General features: G+C 63.6%; 1 protein-coding gene and 1 long non-coding RNA gene across 2 annotated transcripts; one reads left to right on the top strand and one right to left on the bottom strand.

Moving 5' to 3' along the window:
- The first annotated feature begins 604 nt into the window (after nucleotides 1–604).
- On the top strand, nucleotides 605–16,111 carry LOC132341272 (rhodopsin kinase GRK1-like). Its single transcript, XM_059872674.1, is given in 9 exon segments — nucleotides 605–754; nucleotides 757–1,075; nucleotides 2,613–2,899; nucleotides 4,556–4,683; nucleotides 5,839–5,996; nucleotides 8,792–8,875; nucleotides 10,418–10,542; nucleotides 12,690–12,887; nucleotides 15,815–16,111. Coding segments are annotated over 9 exon segments (1,746 nt in total).
- A 4,615-nt stretch (nucleotides 16,112–20,726) lies between these two features.
- Nucleotides 20,727–21,958, bottom strand: LOC132341278 (uncharacterized). The gene is made up of 3 exons (XR_009490138.1): nucleotides 21,715–21,958; nucleotides 21,412–21,623; nucleotides 20,727–20,998 (listed from the first exon to the last, which is right to left on the bottom strand). It is a non-coding gene; the product is annotated as an uncharacterized LOC132341278 (long non-coding RNA).
- Nucleotides 21,959–22,313: the final 355 nt, after the last annotated feature.

A 22,313-nucleotide genomic window follows, 5' to 3' on the forward strand; every position in this document is an offset into this window, starting at 1 on the left:
GGCGAGGGGGCGTGGTCACAGCCTCGTGCGCTGCACGAGAGACCCCCAGACCCCCCCCATTTGTCACACGAGAGACCCCCAGACCCCCCCAGGTGGCACAGGAGGGACCCCCAGACCCCCCTAGAGCCCCCCAGCCCCGCCCATGAGTCACAGGAGGGCTCCCCCCACCCCCCAGACCCCCCAAATGTCCCCTGAGTGCCCCCAAACCCTGCCCCACCCCAAAAGCCCCCCAACATGTGCCCCAATCCCCCCCCAGAGCATCCACCAGTCCCACCAGTATCCCCCTGCCCCCTCCCCAGGTGTCCACAACCCCCCACCCCCCAAAACCCCCCCCCACATGTGCCACACGGGCTCCCCCACCCCCCAGACCCCCCAAATGTCCCCTGAGTGCCCCCAACCCCTGTCCACCCCAAACTCCCCCCCCAGAACATCCCACCAGAATCCCCCCGCCCCCTCCCCAGGTGTCCCCCCACCCCCCAGACCCCCCAAATGTCCCCTGAGTGCCCCCCAAACCCCCCCACCCCAAACTCCCCCCCCAGAACATCCCACCAGTATCCCCCCGCCCCCTCCCCAGGTGTCCCACCACCCCCCACCCCCACCAGCCATGGACATCGGGGGTCTGGAGACCGTGGTGGCCAACTCGGCCTACGTGTCGGCCCGCGGCGGCCCCGGCGGCGCCAAGGACCGGCGCTCCAAGGCGCGGCTCCGCCTGCCCCACATCTCCCAGTGCGAGGCCCTCCGCGCCCAACTGGCGGCGCCGCCGGCGCCCAGAACGGGGGTCCCGGAGCCCCCAACGGAGCCCCGCCCGGCCACACCCAAGATGGCGGCCAGGAGACGTCGTTCCGGTGGCAGTGCGTGGAGCAGCCCATCGGGAAGCTGCTGTTCCGGAGGTTTCTGGAAGGTTCCGCCGAGTTCGCGGCGGCCGGGGCGTTGTGGGCGGAGATCGAGGCCTTCGAGCAGTGCGAGGACGCTGAGAGGGAGGCGGCGGCCAAGAAGCTGCGGAGCCGGTTCTTCACGCCGGGAGGGTCCGAGCACTGCGGCTTCCTCAGCGCCGCCGCCACCGCGCCGCCCGCAGGTGAGGGGGGAGCTGGGTGGGTGCCAATATGGCGGCCGTGAGGTTGGTATGGCTGACATGGTTTCAATATGGCAGCCGTAGTGCCAATATGGCAGCCGTAGTTCCAATATGGCGGCCGTGAGGTTGGTATGGCTGACACGGTTTCAATATGGCGGCCGTAGTGCCAACATGGCAGCCGTACTGCCAATATGGCGGCCGTGGGGTTGGTATGGCTGACACGGTTTCAATATGGCGGCCGTAGTGCCAATATGGCGGCCGTGAGGTTGGTATGGCTGACACGGCTCCAATATGGCGGCCGTAGTGCCAATATGGCGGCCGTGAGGTTGGTATGGCTGACATGGTTTCAATATGGAGGTTGTGACATCAACACAGCTGACACAGCTCCAATATGGCAGCCATAATTCCAATATGGCAGCCGTGAGGTTGGTATGGCTGACACGGCTCCAATATGGCGGCTGTAGTGCCAATATGGCGGTCGTGACGCCCCAATGGCAGCCACGACACCAACATGGTGGCCATGACACCCCAACGGTGGCCATGACACCCCTATGGCAGCCATGACACCCCAATGGTGGCCATGATACCCCCACGGCGGCCATGACACCCCCACAGCAGCCATGATGGTATTGGCAGCCATGATACGCTAATGGCCGCCATGACACTACAACCATGTCCATGACACCCTTGGCAGCCATGACACCCCAATGGCAGCCATGACACCCCAACCATGTCCATGACAACCTTGGCAGCTATGACACCCCAATGGCAGCCATGAAGCTGTTGGAAGCCATGACACCCCAATGGCGGCCATGACACCCCAACCACACCCACAACGACCTCGGCAGCCATGACACCCCAACGGCAGCCATGACACCCCAACCACATCCATGACAACCTTGGCAGCTATGACACCCCAATGGCAGCCATGACACCCCAACCACATCCATGACAACCTTGGCAGCCATGACACCCCAACGACAGCCGTGATGCTGTTGGCAGCCATGACATCCAATGGCGGCCATGACACCCCAACCACATCCATGACAACCTTGGCAGCCATGACACCCCAATGGCAGCCATGACACCCCAATGGTGGCCATGACACCCCAACGGCAGCCATGACACCCCAACCACATCCATGACAACCTTGGCAGCCATGACACCCCAATGGCGGCCATGACACCCCAACCACATCCATGATAACCTTGGCAGCCATGACACCCCAACGGCAGCCGTGATGCTGTTGGCAGCCATGACACCCCAATGGCGGCCATGACACCCCAACCACATCCATGACAACCTTGGCAGCCATGACACCCCAACGGCAGCCGTGATGCTGTTGGCAGCCATGACATCCAATGGCGGCCATGACACCCCAACCACATCCATGACAACCTTGGCAGCCATGACACACCAATGGCAGCCATGACACCCCAATGGTGGCCATGACACCCCAATGGCAGCCATGACACCCCAACCACACCCACAACGACCTCGGCGGCCATGACACCCCCTGACCCTCCCCGCCACCCCCCAGGCTCGGCGCTGCCGGGCGACGCCTTCGTGCCGGCGCGGCAGGAGCTGCTGGCGCACCTGGAGGCGGCGGCCTGGGGGCCGTACCGGGGCTCGCCCGAGTTCGGCCGCTTCGTGCAGTTCAAGTGGCTCGAGAGCCAGGCCGTCAACGCCGACGCCTTCGTGGAGTTCCGCGTGCTGGGCAAGGGCGGCTTCGGCGAGGTCTGCGCCTGCCAGCGCCGCGCCACCGGCAAGATGTACGCCAACAAACGCCTCAACAAGAAACGCCTCAAGAAGCGCAAGGGATACGAGGTGGGTGGCACCGGGGTGGCATCAGGGGTGGCATCGAGGGTGGCCCAAGGGTGGCTCCATGGTGGCACCAAGGGTGGCTCCATTGGTGGCTCCATGGTGGCACCAAGGGTGGCTCCATGGTGGCACCAAGGGTGGCTCCAAGGGTGGCTCCATTGGTGGCTCCATGGTGGCACCAGGGGTGGCCCAAGGGTGGCTCCATTGGTGGCAGTAGGGGTGGCCCAGGGGTGGTCTAAGGGTGGCTCCAAAGGTGGCTCCAAAGGTGGCACCAAGGGTGGTCCCAAGGGTGGCTCCAATGGTGGCACCAAGGGTGGCTCCAATGGTGGCTCCAATGGTGGCACCAAGGGTGGCCCCAATGGTGGCTCCACGGTGGCACCAAGGGTGGCCCAAGGGTGGCTCCAGTGGTGGCTCCATGGTGGCACCAAGGGTGGCTCCAAGGGTGGCTCCATTGGTGGCTCCATGGTGGCACCAAGGGTGGCACCAAGGGTGGCCCAAGGGTGGTCCCAAGGGTGGCTCCGATGATGGCACCAGGGGTGGTCTAAGGGTGGCTCCATTGGTGGCTCCATGGTGGCACCAAGGGTGGCTCCAAGGGTGGCTCCATGATGGCTCCATGGTGACACCAGGGGTGGCCCAATGGTGGCTCCAGGGTGGCACCAATGGTGGCACCAGGGGTGGTCTAAGGGTGGTTCCATGGTGGCTCCATGGTGGCACCAGGGGTGGCCCAAGGGTGGCTCCAATGGTGGCCCAGGGGTGGTCTAAGGGTGGCTCCATGGTGGCACCAATGGTGGCACCAGGGGTGGCCCAAGGGTGGCTCCAAAGGTGGCTCCAAAGGTGGCACCAAGGGTGGCCCAAGGGTGGCTCCAGTGGTGGCTCCATTGGTGGCTCCATAGTGGCACCAATGGTGGCACCAGGGGTGGCCCAAGGGTGGCTCCATGATGGCAGCAGGGGTGGCCCAGGGGTGGTCCCAAGGGTGGCTCCAATGGTGGCACCAAGGGTGGCTCCAAGGGTGGCGCCAATGGTGGCACCAAGGGTGGCTCCATGGTGGCATCAATGTTGGCCCCAAGGGTGGCCCAAGGGTGGCTCCATGGTGGCTCCATGATGGTCCCAAGGGTGGCCCAAGGGTGGCTCCATGGTGGCTCCATGATGGTCCCAAGGGTGGCCTCAATGGTGGCCCCAAGGGTGGCCCAAAGGGTGGCCCCAAGGGTGGCCCAAGGGTGTCCCCAAGGGTGGCCCTTTGTCCCCTCTGTGCCCATGGATGTCCCTCAGATGTTCCTCTGTCCTCGAATTCACCCCTTGGTCTTCTCAGTGGTCCTTATGACCCTACTTGGTCCCCTTGGATGTCCCTCTGTCCCCAGATCTGTCCCTCTGTCCCCTCGGATGTTCCCTCAGTCCCTGCGTCTGTCCCTGTCCCTGTCCTCACTCCATATCCATGGTGGTGCCATCCCATGTTCCCATGTGTCCCCTCGTGTCCCCACATGTCCCCACGATGTCCCCACATGTCCCCTCGTGTCCCCAGGCGGCGCTGGTGGAGAAGCGGATCCTGGCGCGCGTCCACAGCCGCTTCATCGTGTCCCTGTCCCTGTCCCCACTCCATGTCCATGGTGGTGCCATCCCAAAGTGTCCCCAACGTGTCCCCAACGTGTCCCCTGGTGTCCCCAGGCGGCGCTGGTGGAGAAGCGGATCCTGGCGCGCGTCCACAGCCGCTTCATCGTGTCCCTGGCCTGCGCCTTCCAGACCAAGACCGACCTCTGCCTCGTCATGACCATCATGAACGGCGGTGACCTGCGGTACGCGCCTGCGGTGGCCTCGGGGTGGCCTTGGTGTGACCCCGGTGTGACCCCGGTGTGACCCCGGTGTGACCCTGGCATGGCCTTGGAGTGGCCTTGGTGTGGTCCAGCATGGTCTTGGTGCGACCCTGGTGTGACCTTGGCATGATTCTGGTGTCACCTTGGTGTGACCCTGGTGTGACCTTGATGTGGCCTTGGTGTGACCCTGGTGTGACCTTGGCATGATTCTGGTGTCACCTTGGTGTGACCCTGGTGTGACCTTGATGTGGCCTTGGTGTGACCCTGGTGTGACCTTGGCATGATTTTGGTGTCACCTTGGTGTCACCTTGATGTGACCTTGATGTGGCTTTGATGTGACCCTGGTGTGACCTTGGAGTGGCCTTGGCAGGGTCTGGCATGGTCTTGGCGTGACCCTGGTGTGACCTTGGCACTGTGCTGGTGCCACACACGTTGATCATGTCCCCACCGTGTCCCCACCATGTCCCCAATGTCCCCAATGCCCCCTATGTCCTTGATGTCCCTCATGTCCCCAATGTCCCTGTCATGTCCCCAATGTCCCTGATGTCCTCAATGTCCCCAATGTCCCTGATGTCCCCAATGTCCTCAATGTCCCCATGTACCCAATGTCCCTGATGAACCCACTGTCCCCGATGTCCCCAATGTCCCTAGTGTCCCCGATGTCCCCAATGTCCCCAATGTCCCCGATGTCCCCAATGTTCCTGATGTCCCAGATGTCCCCAATGTCCCCAATGTCCCCAATGTCCCCAATGTCCCCGATGTCCCCAATGTCCCCGATGTCCCCAATGTCCCCGATGTCCCTGATGTCCCCGATGTCCCCACTGTCCCCACTGTCCCCAATTCCCCCAATGTTCCCGATGTCCCTGATGTCCCCAATGTCCCTGATGTCCCCAATGTCCCTGATGTCCCCGATGTCCCCCATGTCCCCACTGTCCCCAGTGTCCTCAATGTCCCCCATGTCCCCAGTGTCCCCACTGTCCCCAATGTCCCCACTGTCCCCAATGTCCCCAATGTCCCCAATGTCCCCAACATCCCCAATGTCCCCAATGTCCCTGATGCCCCCAATGTCCCCAATGTCCCCAACATCCCCAATGTCCCCGATGTCCCCGATGTCCCCGATGTCCCCGCTGTCCGCAGGTACCACATCTACAACGTGGACGAGGAGAACCCGGGCTTCGCGGAGCCGCGCGCGGTTTTCTACACGGCGCAGATCCTGCTGGGGCTGGAGCACCTGCACCAGCACCGCATCGTCTACCGCGACCTCAAACCCGAGAACGTCCTGCTGGACGACGCCGGTGGGGACACGGGGACACTGGGGACACTGGGGACAGTGGGGGCATTGGGGACACTGGGGACAGTGGGGACATTGGGGGCATTGGGGACACTGGGGACATTGAGGACACTGGGGGGATTAGGGACAGCAGAGGGATTGGGGACATCGGGGACATTGGGGACACTGAGGGGACTTTGGGGACATTGGGGACACTGGGGGCATTGGGGACAGTGGGAACATGGGGGACATTGGGGACATTGGGGACATTGGGGACATTGGGGACACGGGGACACTGGGGACACTGGGGACATTGGGGGCATTGGGGGCATTGGGGACACTGGGGACATTGGGGACAGTGGGGACACTGGGGACATTGGGGACATTGGGGACATCGGGTCCTGCTGGGGCTGGAGCACCTGCACCAGCACCGCATCGTCTACCGCGACCTCAAACCCGAGAACGTCCTGCTGGACGACGCCGGTGGGGACACGGGGACACTGGGGACACTGGGGGCACTGGGGGCATTGGGGGCATTGGGGACATTGGGGGCATTGGGGGCATTGGGGGCATTGGGGGCATTGGGGACATTGGGGACATTGGGGACATTGGGGACATGGGGGACACTGGGGACATTTGGGACATTGGGGGCATTGGGGGCATTGGGGACATTGGGGGCATTGGGGACATTGGGGACAGTGGGGGCATTGGGGGCATTGGGGACATTGGGGGCATTGGGGACATTGGGGACACTGGGGACATTGGGGACATTGGGGACATTGGGGGCATTGGGGACATTGGGGACATTGGGGACACTGGGGGCAGTGGGGGCATTGGGGACATTGGGGACATTGGGGACATTGGGGCATTGGGGACACTGGGGACATTGGGGACACGGGGACACTGGGGACACTGGGGACACTGGGGACACTGGGGGCACTGGGGGCACTTGGGACACTGGGGACATTGGGGACATTGGGGACATTGGGGACATTGGGGACACTGGGGACACTGGGGACACTGGGGACATGGGGACATCGGGTCCTGCTGGGGCTGGAGCACCTGCACCAGCACCGCATCGTCTACCGCGACCTCAAACCCGAGAACGTCCTGCTGGACGACGCCGGTGGGGACACGGGGACACTGGGGACACTGGGGACACTGGGGGCATTGGGGGCATTGGGGACATTGGGGGCATTGGGGACACTGGGGGCATTGGGGGCATTGGGGACATTGGGGGCATTGGGGACATTGGGGACAGTGGGGACATTGGGGACACTGGGGGCATTGGGGGGATTGGGGGCATTGGGGACACTGGGGACACTGGGGGCATTGGGGGCATTGGGGACATTGGGGGCATTGGGGACATTGGGGACAGTGGGGACATTGGGGACACTGGGGGCATTGGGGGGATTGGGGGCATTGGGGACAGTGGGGACATTGGGGACATTGGGGGCATTGGGGGCATTGGGGACATTGGGGACAGTGGGGACACTGGGGGGATTGGGGGCATTGGGGACAGTGGGGACATTGGGGACACTGGGGACTTTGGGGACACTGGGGACATTGGGGCCATGGGGGACACTGGGGACACTGGGGACATTGGGGCATTGGGGACATTGGGGACATGGGGGACACTGGGGACATTGGGGACATTGGGGACACTGGGGGCATTGGGGACAGTGGGGACATTGGGGACATTGGGGACATTGGGGACATTGGGGACATTGGGGACATGGGGACATCGGGTCCTGCTGGGGCTGGAGCACCTGCACCAGCACCGCATCGTCTACCGCGACCTCAAACCCGAGAACGTCCTGCTGGACGACGCCGGTGGGGACACGGGGACACTGGGGACAGTGGGGACACTGGGGACATTGGGGACACTGGGGACACTGGGGACATTGGGGACACGGGGACACTGGGGACATGGGGACACTGGGGGCATTGGGGACACTGGGGACATTGGGGACATTGGGGACAGTGGGGACATTGGGGACAGTGGGGACATTGGGGACACTGGGGACATCGGGTCCTGCTGGGGCTGGAGCACCTGCACCAGCACCGCATCGTCTACCGCGACCTCAAACCCGAGAACGTCCTGCTGGACGACACCGGTGGGGACACTGGGGACAGTGGGGACACTGGGGACACTGGGGGCATTGGGGGCATTGGGGACATTGAGGACACTGGGGACACTGGGGACATTGGGGACATTGGGGGTAATGGGGGCATTGGGGACACGGGACAGTGGGGGGATTGGGGGCATTAGGGACATTGGGGGCATTGGGGACACTGGGGACACTGGGGACATTGGGGACATTGGGGACATTGGGGACATTGAGGACACTGGGGACATTGGGGGGATTGGGGATGTTGGGACATCTGGGACATTGGAGGATGTAGGAAATGAGGGGGACACGGGGACATTGGTGGTCACCGGTGGTCATTGATGGTCACTGGTGGTCGCTGGTGGTCACTGGTGGTCACCGGTGGTCAGCGATGGTCACTGGTGGTCACTGGTGGTCATTGATGGTCACTGATGGTCACTGGTGGTCATTGATGGTCACTGGTGGTCACTGATGGTCACTGGTGGTCGCTGGTGGTCACTGATGGTCACTGATGGTCATTGATGGTCACCGATGGTCACTGGTGGTCACCGATGGTCACTGGTGGTCAGTGATGGTCACTGGTGGTCACTGATGGTCACTGGTGGTCAGTGATGGTCACCGGTGGTCACCGATGGTCACTGGTGGTCACCGGTGGTCACTGGTGGTCACCGGTGGTCACTGGTGGTCACCGGTGGTCACTTGTGCCCAGGCCACGTCCGTCTGTCCGACATGGGCTTGGCCGTGGAGCTCAAGGACGGAGAGAGCAAAACCCGCGGCTACGCCGGGACCCCAGGTGGGGACAGGGGACACCGGGGACACTGGGGACAATGGGGGGGACACTGGGGGGACACTGGGGGACACTGGGGGGACACTGGGGGGGATTGGGGACACCAGGTGGGGACACTGGGGACACTGGGGGGACACTGGGGGGACACCGGGGTCACTGGGGGGGATTGGGGACACTGGGGGGACACCGGGGACACTGGGGGGACACTGGGGGGGATTGGGGACACTGGGGACATTGGGGGGACACTGGGGGGACACTGGGGGGACACCGGGGTCACTGGGGACACTGGGGACACTGGGGGGGATTGGGGACACTGGGGGGGATTGGGGACACTGGGGGGACTCCGGGGACACTGGGGGGACACTGGGGGGACACTGGGGGACACTGGGGGTACACTGGGGACACTGGGGGATACCAGGGACATTTGGGACACTGAGGGACATTGGGGACACTGGAAGGACAAGGGGGACAGGGGGACATGGGGGGAACCTTGGGTAAAGTGAGGACATGGGAAGCCCCCCCAGATACCTGAGTCCCCTCTGGTCACCTGTGTCCCCTCTGGTCACCTGTGTCACCCCAATGTCACCTGTGTCCACCCGGTGTCACCTGTCTCCTCTGGTCACCTCTGTCCACCCGGTGTCACCTGGGTCACCCCAATGTCACCTGTGTCCCCCTGAGTCACCTGGGTACCCCCTGGAGTCACCTGGGTACCCCCTGGAGATCCCACTGGGGTGTCCAATGTCCCCTGTCTCCCCCGTGTCCCCTGTCCCCTCAGTGTCCCCTCAGTGTCCCCCCATGTCCCCTGTCTCCTCAGTGTCCCCTCAGTGTCCCCTGTCCCCCCCGTGTCCCCCCCGTGTCCCCTGTCCCCTCAATGTCCCCTGTCCCCTCAGTGTCCCTGTCCCCTGTCCCATGTCCCCTCAGTGTCCCCTCAGTGTCCCCCCGTGTCCTCTGTTCCCTCAGTGTCCCCCCGTGTCCCCTCAGTGTCCCTCCATGTCCCCTCAGTGTCCCTGTCCCCTGTCCCATGTCCCCTGTCCCCTCAGTGTCCCCTCAGTGTCCCTGTCCCCTCAGTGTCCCCCCGATGTCCCCGCAGGGTTCATGCCCCCCCCCGTGTCCCCTCAGTGTCCCCTGTCCCCTCAGTGTCCCCTCAGTGTCCCCTCAGTGTCCCCCCGATGTCCCCGCAGGGTTCATGCCCCCCCCCGTGTCCCCTCAGTGTCCCCTGTCCCCTCAGTGTCCCCTCAGTGTCCCCTCAGTGTCCCCTCAGTGTCCCTCCATGTCCCAGCAGGGTTCATGGCCCCCCCCGTGTCCCCTGTCCCCTCAGTGTCCCCTCAGTGTCCCCTCAGTGTCCCCCCGTGTCCCCTGTCCCCTCAGTGTTCCCTCAGTGTCCCCTCAGTGTCCCCTCAGTGTCCCCCGATGTCCCCGCAGGGTTCATGCCCCCCCCCCGTGTCCCCTGTCCCCTCAGTGTCCCCTCAGTGTCCCCTCAGTGTCCCTGTCCCCTGTCCCCTCAGTGTCCCCTCAGTGTCCCCTCAGTGTCCCCCCGTGTCCCCGCAGGGTTCATGGCCCCCGAGCTGCTCAAGAACGAGGACTACGATTGGTCGGTCGATTACTTCACGCTGGGGGTCACCATCTACGAGATGCTGGAGGCCAAGGGCCCCTTCCGCCGGCGGGGGGAGAAGGTGACCCCCCCCAGTGTCCCCCAGTGTCCCCAAGTGCCACCCAGTGTCCCCCAGTGTCCCCCAGTGCCACCCAGTGCCACCCAGTGCCACCCAGTGTCCCCCAGTGTCCCCCAGTGTCCCCCAGTGCCCCCCAGTAACCACGGGAACCCCCAGGAACCCCAAGGAACGTCTGAGAGCTTCCAAAAACCTCCCCAGGACCACCAGGAACTCCCCAAAATTCAGCCCAGGGTTCCCAGAAACCTCCCAGGACCTTCAGGAACCCCCCAAGAACCTCCAAGAACCCCCCCAAGGTCCCTCAGAACCCCCCAAAACCTCCAAGAACCCCCCCCCAGGTCCCTCAGGACCCCCCAAAACCTCCAAGAACCTCCCCGAGGTCCCTCAGAACCCCTGAGAACCTCCAAGAACCCCCCAAAACCTCCAAGAACCCCCCCAGGACCCTCAGAACCCCCCAAGAACCTCCAAGAACCCCCCAAGTCCCTCAGAACCCCCCAAAACCCCCAAGAACCCCTGAGAACCTCCAAGAACCCCCCCAGGTCCCTCCAGGAACCCCCAAAACCTCCAAGAACCCCCCAAGAACCTCCAAGAACCCCCCCCAGGTCCCTCAGAACCCCCCCAGGTCCCTCAGGACCCCCCAAAACCTCCAAGAACCCCCCCAGGACCCTCACAACTCCCCAAGAATCTCCAAGAACCCCCCAAGAACCCCCCCAGGACCCTCAGAACCCCCCAAAACCTCCAGAACCCCCCAAAACCTCCAAGAACCTCCAGAACCCCCCAAGAACCTCCAAGAACCCCCCCCCAGGTCCCTCAGAACCCCCCAAAACCTCCAAGAACCCCCCAAGAACCCCCAAGAACACCCCCCAGGTCCCTCAGAACCCCCCAAAACCCCCAAGAACCACCCCCAGGTCCCTCAGAACCCCCCAAAACCTCCAAGAACCCCCCAAGAACCTCCAAGAACCACCCCAGGACCCTCACAACCCCCCAAAACCTCCAAGAACCACCCCCAGGACCCTCAGAACCCCTCAAGAACCTCCAAGAAACCCTGAGAACCTCTAAGAACCCCCCAAAACCTCCAAGAACCCCCAAAACCTCCAAGAACCCCCCCAGGACATTCAGAAACCCCCCAGGAACCTCCAAGAAACCCCTGAGAACCTCCAGAAACCCCCAAAACCTCCAAGAACCCCCCCAGGTCCATCCAGGAACCCTCAAAACCTCCAAGAACCCCCCAAGAACCTCCAAGAACCCCCCCAGGACCCTCAGAACCCCCCCAGGTCCCTCAGGACCCCCCAAAACCCCCAAGAACCCCTGAGAACCTCCAAGAACCCCCCCAGGTCCCTCCAGGAACCCCCAAAACCTCCAAGAACCCCCCAAAACCTCCAAGAAACCCCGAGAACCTCCAGAACCCCCCAAAACCTCCAAGAAACCCCGAGAACCTCCAGAAACCCCCAAAACCTCCAAGAAACCCCCCAGGACCGTCAGAACCCCCCAAAACCTCCAAGAACCCCCCAAAACCTCCAAGAACCCCCCAAGAACCTCCAAGAACCACCCCCATGTCCCTCAGAAGCCCCCAAAACTTTCAAGAACCCCCCCAGGTCCCTCAGAACCCCCCAAAACCTCCAAGAAACCCCGAGAACCTCCAGAACCCCCCAAAACCTCCAAGAAACCCCGAGAACCTCCAGAAACCCCCAAAACCTCCAAGAACCCCCCCCAGGACCCTCAGGACCCCCCAAAACCTCCAAGAACCCCCCAAGAACCTCCAAGAACCACCCCAGGTCCCTCAGAACCCCTCAAGAACCTCCAAGAACCCCCCCGAGGTCCCTCAGAACCCCCTAAAACCCCCAAGAACCACCCCCAGTTCCCTCAGAACCCCTGAGAACCTCCAAGAACCCCCCAAAACCTCCAAGAACCCCCCCAGGTCCCTCAGGACCCCCCAAAACCTCCAAGAACCCCCCAAAACCTCCAAGAACCCCTGAGAACCTCCAAGAACCCCCCCGAGGTCCCTCAAAAGCCCCCAAAACCCCCAAGAACCACCCCCAGGTCCCTCAGAACCCCCCCAGGTCCCTCCAGGAACCCCCAGGTCCCTCAGGACCCCCCAAAACCCCCCAAGAACCCCCCCCAGGACCCCCCACCACGTTCCCACCCCCGCCCAGGTGGAGAACAAGGAGGTGACGCGGCGCATCCTGAACGACCCCGTGAGCTACTCGGAGAAGTTCAGCGCGGCGGCGCGCGAGGCCTGCGAGGGTCTCCTGGCCAAGGACCCCCGGGCCCGCCTGGGCTTCCGCGACAACGGCTGCGCCCAGCTGAAGGCCCACCCCTTCTTCAGGACCATCAACTGGGGGCGCCTGGAGGCCGGTAAGGCCCGCCGGGGGTCTCCGGGGGGCAGGGGGGGATGGGGTCTGCAGGGGTGGTGGTGGTGGAGGTGGGGCTTGGTGGGGCTTGGTGGGGCAGTGGTGGTCAAGGGTGGGGGTCTGCAATGGGTTTTGGGGTCTCCAGGGGGTGTTGGGTGGTCAAGGGTTGGGGTCTCCATTGAGTTCTGGGGTCTGCAGGGGTGGTGGTGGTGGTGGTGGGGCTTGGTGGGGCAGTGGTGGTCAAGGGTTGGGGTCTCCAGGGGGTTTTGGGGTCTCCAGTGGGCGTTGGGTGGTCAAGGGTTGGGGTCTCCATTGGGTTTTGGGGTCTCCAGGGGGGCTGGGGTGGGAGATGGGGTCTGCAGGGGTGGTGGTGGTGGAGGTGGGGTTTGGTGGGGCAGTGGTGGTCAAGGGTTGGGGTCTCCAGGGGGTTTTGGGGTCTCCAGTGGGTTTTGAGTGGTCAAGGGTTGGGGTCTCCAGGGGGTTTTGGGTGGTCAAGGGTTGGGGTCTCCAGGGGGTTTTGGGGTCTCCAGGGGGTTTTGGGTGGTCAAGGGTTGGGGTCTCCATTGAGTGTTGGGGTCTGCCATGGGTTTTGGGGTCTCCAGGGGTGGTGGTGGTGGTGGTGGGGCTTGGTGGGGCAGTGGGTGGTCAAGGGTTGGGGTCTCCATTGAGTGTTGGGGTCTCCATTGGGTTTTGGGGTCTCCAGGGGGTTTTGGGGTCTCCAGGGGGTTTTGGGGTCTCCAGGGGGTTTTGGGGTCTCCAGGGGATTTTGGGGTCTCCATTGGGTTTTGGGGTCTGCAGGGGTGGTGGTGGTCAAGGGTTGGGGTCTCCATTGAGGGTTGGGTGGTCAAGGGTTGGGGTCTCCATTGGGTTTTGGGGTCTCCAGGGGTGGTGGTGGAGGTGGGGCTTGGTGGGGCAGTGGGTGGTCAAGGGTTGGGGTCTCCAGGGGGTTTTGGGGTCTCCATTGGGTTTTGGGGTCTCCAGGGGGTTTTGGGTGGTCAAGACTTGGGGTCTCCAGGGGGTTTTGGGGTCTGCCATGGGTTTTGGGGTCTGCAGGGGTGGTGGTGGTGGTGGGGCTTGGTGGGGCAGTGGTGGTCAAGGGTTGGGGTCTCCATTGGGTTTTGGGGTCTCCAGTGGGCGTTGGGTGGTCAAGGGTTGGGGTCTCCATTGAGGGTTGGGGTCTCCATTGGGTTTTGGGGTCTCCATTGAGTGTTGGGTGGTCAAGGGTTGGGGTCTCCATTGGGTTTTGGGGTCTCCATTGAGTGTTGGGTGGTCAAGGGTTGGGGTCTCCATTGGGTTTTGGGGTCTCCATTGAGTGTTGGGTGGTCAAGGGTTGGGGTCTCCATTGGGTTTTGGGGTCTCCAGGGGGGCAGGGGGGAGATGGGGTCTGCAGGGGTGGTGGTGGTGGTGGTGGGGCTTGGTGGGGCAGTGGGTGGTCAAGGGTTGGGGTCTCCATTGAGTGTTGGGGTCTCCAGGGGGTTTTGGGGTCTCCAATGAATGTTGAAGGTCCAACAGTCGGGTTTTGAGTGTTGGGAGCCATGGGATGAACTTTGGGGAGCTCCTGGAGGTTCTGGGGAGGTTTCTGGAAGTTCTCAGATGTTTTTTGGGGTTCCTGTGTTTACTGGGCCATACTGGGCTGTACTGGGCTGTACTGGGTTACACTGGGAGGTTTCTGGGAGCCATGGGATGAACTTTGGGGAGTTCCTGGTGGTTCTTGGGAGGTTCTGGGGAGGTTTCTGGAAGTTCTCAGATGTTCCTGGGGGTTCCTGTGTTTACTGGCCCATACTGGGCTGTACTGGACCATACTGGGCTGTACTGGGAGGTCCCTGGGAGCCATGGGATGAACTTTGGGGAGTCTGGTGGTTCTTGAGAAGTTTCTGGAAGTCCTCAGATGTTCCTGGGGGTTCCTTGTGGTTCCTGGGGGTTCCTTGTGGTTCCTGTGGTTACTGGCCCATACTGGGCTGTACTGGGAGGTTTCTGGTGGCCATGGGATGAATTTTGGGGAGTTCCTGGTGGTCCATGGGAGGTTCTGGGGAGGTTTCTGGAAGTTCTCAGATGTTCCTTGGGGTTCCTTGGGGTTCCTTGTGGTTCCTTGGGGTTCCTTGTGGTTCCTTGGGGTTCCTTGTGGTTCCTGTGTTTACTGGCCCATACTGGACTATACTGGGAGGTTTCTGGTGGCCATGGGATGAACTTTGGGGAGTTCCTGGTGGTTCTTGAGAAGTTTCTGGAAGTTCTCAGATGTTCCTGGGGGTTCCTTGGGGTTCCTTGGGGTTCCTTGTGGTTCCTTGGGGTTCCTGTGTTTACTGGCCCATACTGGGCTGTACTGGACCATACTGGGCTGTACTGGGAGGTCTTCTGGGAGCCATGGGATGAACTTTGGGGAGTTCCTGGTGGTTCTTGAGAAGTTTCTGGAAGTTCTCAGATGTTCCTGGGGGTTCCTTGGGGTTCCTTGTGGTTCCTGGGGGTTCCTTGTGGTTTCTGTGGTTACTGGGCCATACTGGACTATACTGGGAGATTTCTGGGAGCCATGGGATGAATTTTGGGGAGTTCTGGTGGTTCTTGAGAAGTTTCTGGAAGTTCTCAGATGTTCCTTGGGGTTCCTTGTGGTTCCTTGGGGTTCCTGGGGGTTCCTTGGGGTTCCTGGGGGTTCCTTGGGGTTCCCTGTGGTTCCTTGTGGTTCCTGTGTTTACTGGCCCATACTGGGCTGTACTGGGAGATTTCTGGTGGCCATGGGATGAATTTTGGGGAGTTCCTTGTAGTTCTTGAGAAGTTTCTGGAAGTTCTCAGATGTTCCTTGTGGTTCCTTGGGGTTTCCTTTGGTTCCTTGGGGTTCCTTGTGGTTCCCTCTGGTTCCGGTGGTTCCTGTCCCACACTGGATCTATCAGCCGTGACCCCCCCCAAAATAACGGGCTGTCCCCCCCCTCCCCAAGGGGCTGGTGCCCCCCCCGTTCGTGCCGGACCCCCAGCGGGTGTACGCCAAGGACCTGGGGGACGTGGGGGCCTTCTCCACGGTGAAGGGCGTGGAGCTGGACGCGGGGGACGCGGCGCTGTGCGACGCCTTCGCCTCGGGCACGGTGCCCATCCCCTGGCAGGAGGAGCTGATCGAGACCGGCGTCTTCCAGGAGCTCAACGTCTGGGGGGCGCCGGGGACGCTGCCCCCCGACCTGGACCCCAGCGCCGCGGGGGGCGCCGGGGGGGGCAAGTCCTCCACCTGCCGGCTGCTGTGAGGGGGCACCCCGAAATTTGGGGGGGGGTCTCCATGGGCTGTGAGGGGGGCACCCTGAAATTCGGGGGGGGTCTGTGTGCTGGGAGGGGGCACCCCGAAATTTGGGGGGGGGTCTCCATGGGCTGTGAGGGGGGCACCCGAAATTTGGGGGAGGGTCTGTCTTCTGGGAGGGGGGCATCCCAAAATTTGGGGGGTGGGCTCCATCTGTCATCTGCTCTGAGCAGGATTGGGGGGCTCCGTGTGCTGTGAGGGGGCACCTCAAAATTTGGGGGGGGGTCTGTCTGCTGGGAGGGGGGCACCCCGAAATTTGGGGTGGTGGGCTCCGCGTGCTGGGAGGGGGGCATCCCGAAATTTGGGGGGGCTCTATGTGCTGGGAGGGGGCACCCCGAAATTTGGGGGGGGTCTGTGTGCTGGGAGGGGGCACCCGCGAAATTTGGGGGGGGTCTGTGTGCTGGGGAGGGGGCACCCTGAAATTTGGGGGGGGGGGCTGTCTGCTGGGAGGGGGCACCCCGAAATTTGGGGGGGGCTGTGTGCTGGGAGGGGGCACCCTGAAATTTGGGGGGGGGGGTCTGTCTGCTGGGAGGGGGCACCCCGAAATTTGGGGGGGGTCTGTGTGCTGGGAGGGGGCACCCCGAAATTTGGGGGGGGGGGCTCCATCTGCTGGGAGGGGGCCACCCCGAAATTTGGGGGGGGTCTGTCTGCTGGGAGGGGGCACCCCGAAATTTGGGGGGGTGGGGTCTGTGTGCTGGGAGGGGGCACCCCGAAATTTGGGGGGGGTCTGTGTGCTGGGAGGGGGCACCCCGAAATTTGGGGGGGGTCTGTGTGCTGGAGGGGGCACCCCGAAATTTGGGGGGGGTCTCCATCTGCTGTGAGGGGGCACCCCGAAATTTGGGGGGGGGGGGGGCTCCATCTGCTGGGAGGGGGCACCCCGAAATTTGGGGGGGGGGGGCTCCATCTGCTGGGAGGGGGGCACCCCGAAATTTGGGGGGGGTCTGTGTGCTGGGAGGGGGCACGCCGAAATTTGGGGGGGGTCTGTGTGCTGTGAGGGGGCACCCCGAAATTTGGGGGGGGGTCTGTCTGCTGGGAGGGGGGGCACCCCCGAAATTTGGGGGGGTTGGGACAGGGACACGTGAAATGTGGGGGGCTCTGAAATTGGGGACCCCCCCCTTGAGGATCCCTGGAGTTGGGGCCCAAATTTGGGGTGTCCCCCCCCCCTTTTTTTGGGGGTGTCTGGAATGGGGAGGGGGAGAAAGGGGAACGCCCCCCCCCCCAAAAAAAGGAGAGACCCCAAAAACTCGAGGGACCCCCCCCAGACCTCAGGACCCCCCCCCTCATCTCGGTGCCACCTGGGGGGGGTCCCCAAATTTACCTCATGTCCACCCCCCCCCCCCCCCCGTGACTCAGGGACCCCCCAAAAAGGGGGACCCCCCCCCAAAAAGGGGGAACCCCCCCCAAAAAGGGGGACCCCCCCCCCAAAAAAGGGGTCCCCTCCCCTCCCCTCCCCCCGTGTACAATAAATCGTGGTTGTTGCTGCTCCGTGGGGGAGGGGTCTGGATTTGGGGACCCCCCCCCCCCCAACGATGTCACCCCCAATGTCCCTCCGGGTCCCCACAATGTCCCCTCAGTGCCACCCCCCACCCCGGGAACTGCCCCCCCCCCCCAAATGTCCCCAATGTCCCCAGTGTCCCCAAGTGTCCCCCAATGTCCCCCAATGTCCCCAAATGTCCCCAATGTCCTCTCAGTGTCCCCAAATGTCCCCAATGTCCCCAAATGTCCCCAATGTCCCCAATCCCCCAAATGTCCCCAATGTCCTCTCAGTGTCCCCAATCCCCCAAATGTCCCAAATGTCCCCAATGTCCTCTCAGTGTCCCCAAATGTCCCCAATCCCCCAATGTCCCCAAATGTCCCCAATGTCCCCAATCCCCCAAATGTCCCCAATGTCCTCTCAGTGTCCCCAATCCCCCAAATGTCCCAAATGTCCCCAATGTCCTCTCATTGTCCCCACTGTCCCCAATCCCCCAGTGTCCCCAATGTCCCCCAATCCCCCCAATGTCCCCAATCCCCCAAATGTCCCCAATGTCCTTTCAGTGTCCCCAATCCCCCAAATGTCCCAAATGTCCCCAATGTCCTCTCAGTGTCCCCAATGTCCCCAATCCCCCAATGTCCCCAAATGTCCCCAATGTCCCCAATCCCCCAAATGTCCCCAATGTCCTCTCAGTGTCCCCAATGTCCCCAGTGTCCCCAAATGTCCCCAATGTCCCCAATCCCCCCAATGTCCCCAATGTCCCCAATGTCCTCTCAGTGTCCCCAATGTCCCCAATCCCCCCAATGATCCAAATGTCCCCATTCCCCTTAATGTCCCCCCCCATGTCCCCAATCCCCCGCTGTCCCCAGTGTCCCCACGCTGTCCCCAGTGTCCCCACTGTCCCCAATCCCCCCCATGTCCCCATCCCCCCGCTGTCCCCAGTGTCCCCAGTGTCCCCAGTCCCCCCCAATCCCCCCGCTGTCCCCAGTGTCCCACTGTCCCCAGTGTCCCCAGTCCCCCCCAATCCCCCGCTGTCCCCAGTGTCCCCACGCTGTCCCCAGTGTCCCCCAGTCCCTCCCAATGTCCCCGCTGTCCCCGTGCTGTCCCCAAGGCCAGCTCAGCTCTACGGTGTTTATTGGCGTCTCTAACACTCACTGATGCAGATAAATAGTGGACATTTGTCACCGCTGCCACCCCCCCGCGGGGACACCCCGGGGACACCCCCACCCCCCCCCCGCGAGGGGACACCCCCGAGGGGCCACCCCGGAGGGGACGGACGCCGTGGGGACACGTGGGGGGGGGGGGGGGGGGGGGGACATCCCGGGGGGGGACAGGGCCATCCCCTTGGGGACATCCCGGGGGGGACAGGGGCCATCCCCTGGGGGACATCCCAGAGGGGACAGGGCCATCCCCGGGGGGACAGGGCCATCCCCTTGGGGACATCCCAGAGGGGACAGGGCCATCCCCTTGGGGACATCCCGGGGGGGGACAGGGCCATCCCTTGGGGACATCCATGGGGGGACAGGGCCATCCCCTTGGGGACATCCCGATGGGGACAGGGCCATCCCCTTGGGGACATCCCCTTGGGGACAGGGCCATCCCCTGGGGGACATCCCGGGGGGGACAGGGCCATCCCCTTGGGGACATCCCGGGGGGGACAGGGCCACCCCCTGGGGGACATCCCGGGGGGGACAGGGCCATCCCTTGGGGGACATCCCGGGGGGGACAGGGCCATCCCTTGGGGACATCCCGGGGGGGGACAGGGCCATCCCCTGGGGACATCCACTAGGGGGACAGGGCCGTCCCCTTGGGGACATCCCAGGGGGGACAGGGCCATCCCCTGGGGACATCCCGGGGGGGGACAGGGCCACCCACTTGGGGACATCCCAGAGGGGACAGGGCCATCCCCTGGGGGACATCCCGGGGGGGACAGGGCCATCCCCTGGGGGACATCCCGGGGGGGACAGGGCCACCCCCTTGGGGACATCCCGGGGGGGACAGGGCCATCCCCTTGGGGACATCCCAGAGGGGGACAGGGCCATCCCATTGGGGACATCCCGGGGGGGACAGGGCCATCCCATTGGGGGACATCCCGGGGGGGACAGGGCCACCCCCTGGGGGACAGGGCCATCCCCTGGGGGGGACATCCCATTGGGGACAGGGCCATCCCCTTGGGGGACATCCCGGGGGGGACAGGGCCATCCCATTGGGGACATCCCGGGGGGGACAGGGCCATCCCCTTGGGGACATCCCGGGGGGGACAGGGCCATCCCATTGGGGACATCCCGGTGGGGACAGGGCCATCCCCTTGGGGACATCCATGGGTGGACAGGGCCATCCCCTTGGGGACATCCCGGGGGAGGACAGGGCCATCCCTTGGGGACATCCCGGGGGGGACAGGGCCATCCCCTTGGGGACATCCATGGGAGGACAGGGCCATCCCCTTGGGGACATCCCGGAGGGGGGGACAGGGCCATCCCCTTGGGGACATCCATGGGGTCACCTCGTTGGGGACATCCCCTTGGGGACACCCCCAGGGCCACCCCTTGGCGACATCCCCCCCCTCGGTCACCCCCCCCGGTGGCCCCCCCTCGGTGTCACCCGGCTGTCCCCTCCCCTCCCTCCCCCCCCCGTTGTCACCTGTCCCCGTTCCCGCTCCGTTTTTTGCCCTTTTCCGCTCGGTTTTGCCCCTAAAGTGCGCTCGGGGGGGGGGGGAGGGGACACCGGGGGGGGGAGGGGACACCGAGGGGGGGGGAGGGGACACCTTGGGGACACCTCGGGGACCTTGGGGACGCTGTGGGGGAGGGGCGGGGCGGGTCCGTCAGTAGCAAACGCGGCCACGAAAGTGCAAAAGGGGGGAGGGGCCGCGGGGGGGGAGGGGGAGGGGCGGGGAAAGGGGCGGGGCTTGCACGAGGCGGGGCCTTGCACACGCGCTTTGCACGAGGGGGGGGTCCTCGCACGCCCCTCGCACGCTCGGCGGGTGTGGCAGAGTGTGAGCTGAGTGTGAGTGGGTGTGCAACGGAGCGGGGGGGGGGGCGTGGGTGTGCAAGGGGGGGGCGGGGGGGTGTGCAAGGGGGGGGGCGGGGGGTGTGCAAGGGGGGCGGGGGGGTGTGCAAGGGGGGGTTTGCACGAGGATCGCCCCCAGAGCCGGGCCTTGCACGAGGGGGGCCTTGCACACTCACCATTGCATGAGGGGGGGGCCTTGCACGCTCAGAATTGCACGGGGGACCCGTTTGCACACTCAGATTTGCACGGGGGGGGCCTTGCACACTCAGAATTGCACGAGGGGGGGCCTTGCACGCTCAGAATTGCACGGGGACCCGTTTGCACACTCACAACTGCTCAAGGAGAATCCTTTGCACGCTCACATTGCACAAACACCCCCCTTGCACGCTCAGAATTGCACAAACACCCCCCTTTGCACGCTCACATTGCACAAACACCCCCCTTGCACGCTCACATTGCACAAACACCCCCTTTGCACGCTCACATTGCACAAACACCCCCCTTGCACGCTCAGAATTGCACAAACACCTCTTTTGCACACTCACATTGCACAAACACCCCCCTTGCACACTCATAATTGCACAAACACCCCCTTGCACACTCACATTGCACAAACACCCCCTTTGCACACCCACATTGCACAAACACCCCTTTGCACACTCAGAATTGCACACACACCCCCCTTTGCACGCTCACATTGCACAAACACCCCCCTTTGCACGCTCACATTGCACAAACACCCCTCTTGCACGCTCACATTGCACAAACACCCCCTTTGCACGCTCACATTGCACAAACACCTCTTTTGCACGCTCACATTGCACAAACACCCCCCTTGCACACTCAGAATTGCACAAACACCCCCCTTGCACACTCACATTGCACAAACACCCCCCTTTGCACGCTCACATTGCACAAACACCCCTCTTGCACGCTCACATTGCACAAACACCCCCTTTGCACGCTCACATTGCACAAACACCTCTTTTGCACGCTCACATTGCACATACACACCCCTTGCACACTCAGAATTGCACAAACACCCCCCTTGCACACTCACATTGCACAAACACCCCCCTTTGCACGCTCACATTGCACAAACACCCCCCTTGCACACTCACATTGCACACACCCCCCCCTTACACGCTCACTGCCACCCCCGGCCCCTCCCCCCGGCCCCTTGCACGCCCGCCTTGCACGCCCGCCCCTCCCCCCGCTGGAATGTCGCTGCGATGCCGCTAAGGTGCCATGGGGGGGGGAGGGGCGGCACTGGGGATTTTGGGGGGCCCCGGGATAGTGGGGGGGGCCCCGACTCTGGGGGGGGGAGGGGGAGGGGAGGGGGAGGGGCCCCTCTAGTGGGGGAGGGGCCCTGGGGGGGTGCAAAACGCTGCGGGGGGGGGGGAGGGGCTCTGGAGTGGGGGAGGGGCTGTTGGGGGGGGGCTTTGCTGGTTTGGGGGTCCCTGTGCTCGGAGGGGGGGGGGGGTGGAGACCCCTCCCCCCAGTCTGGGGTGACTGGGAGCCCCTCCCACCTCCCAGTATCCCCAGTGCCCCTCCCCCAGTCTCATACTGGTCCCTGTGACCCCTCCCCCCAATTCTATGGGGGTCCCCATTTCCTATTGACCCCTCCCCCCATGATTTTGGGGACCCCCGACATCTCCGGGGCTCCCCTAAA

This window comes from Haemorhous mexicanus, chromosome 37, assembly GCF_027477595.1.
Source record: "Haemorhous mexicanus isolate bHaeMex1 chromosome 37, bHaeMex1.pri, whole genome shotgun sequence".
NCBI lineage: Eukaryota > Metazoa > Chordata > Aves > Passeriformes > Fringillidae > Haemorhous > Haemorhous mexicanus.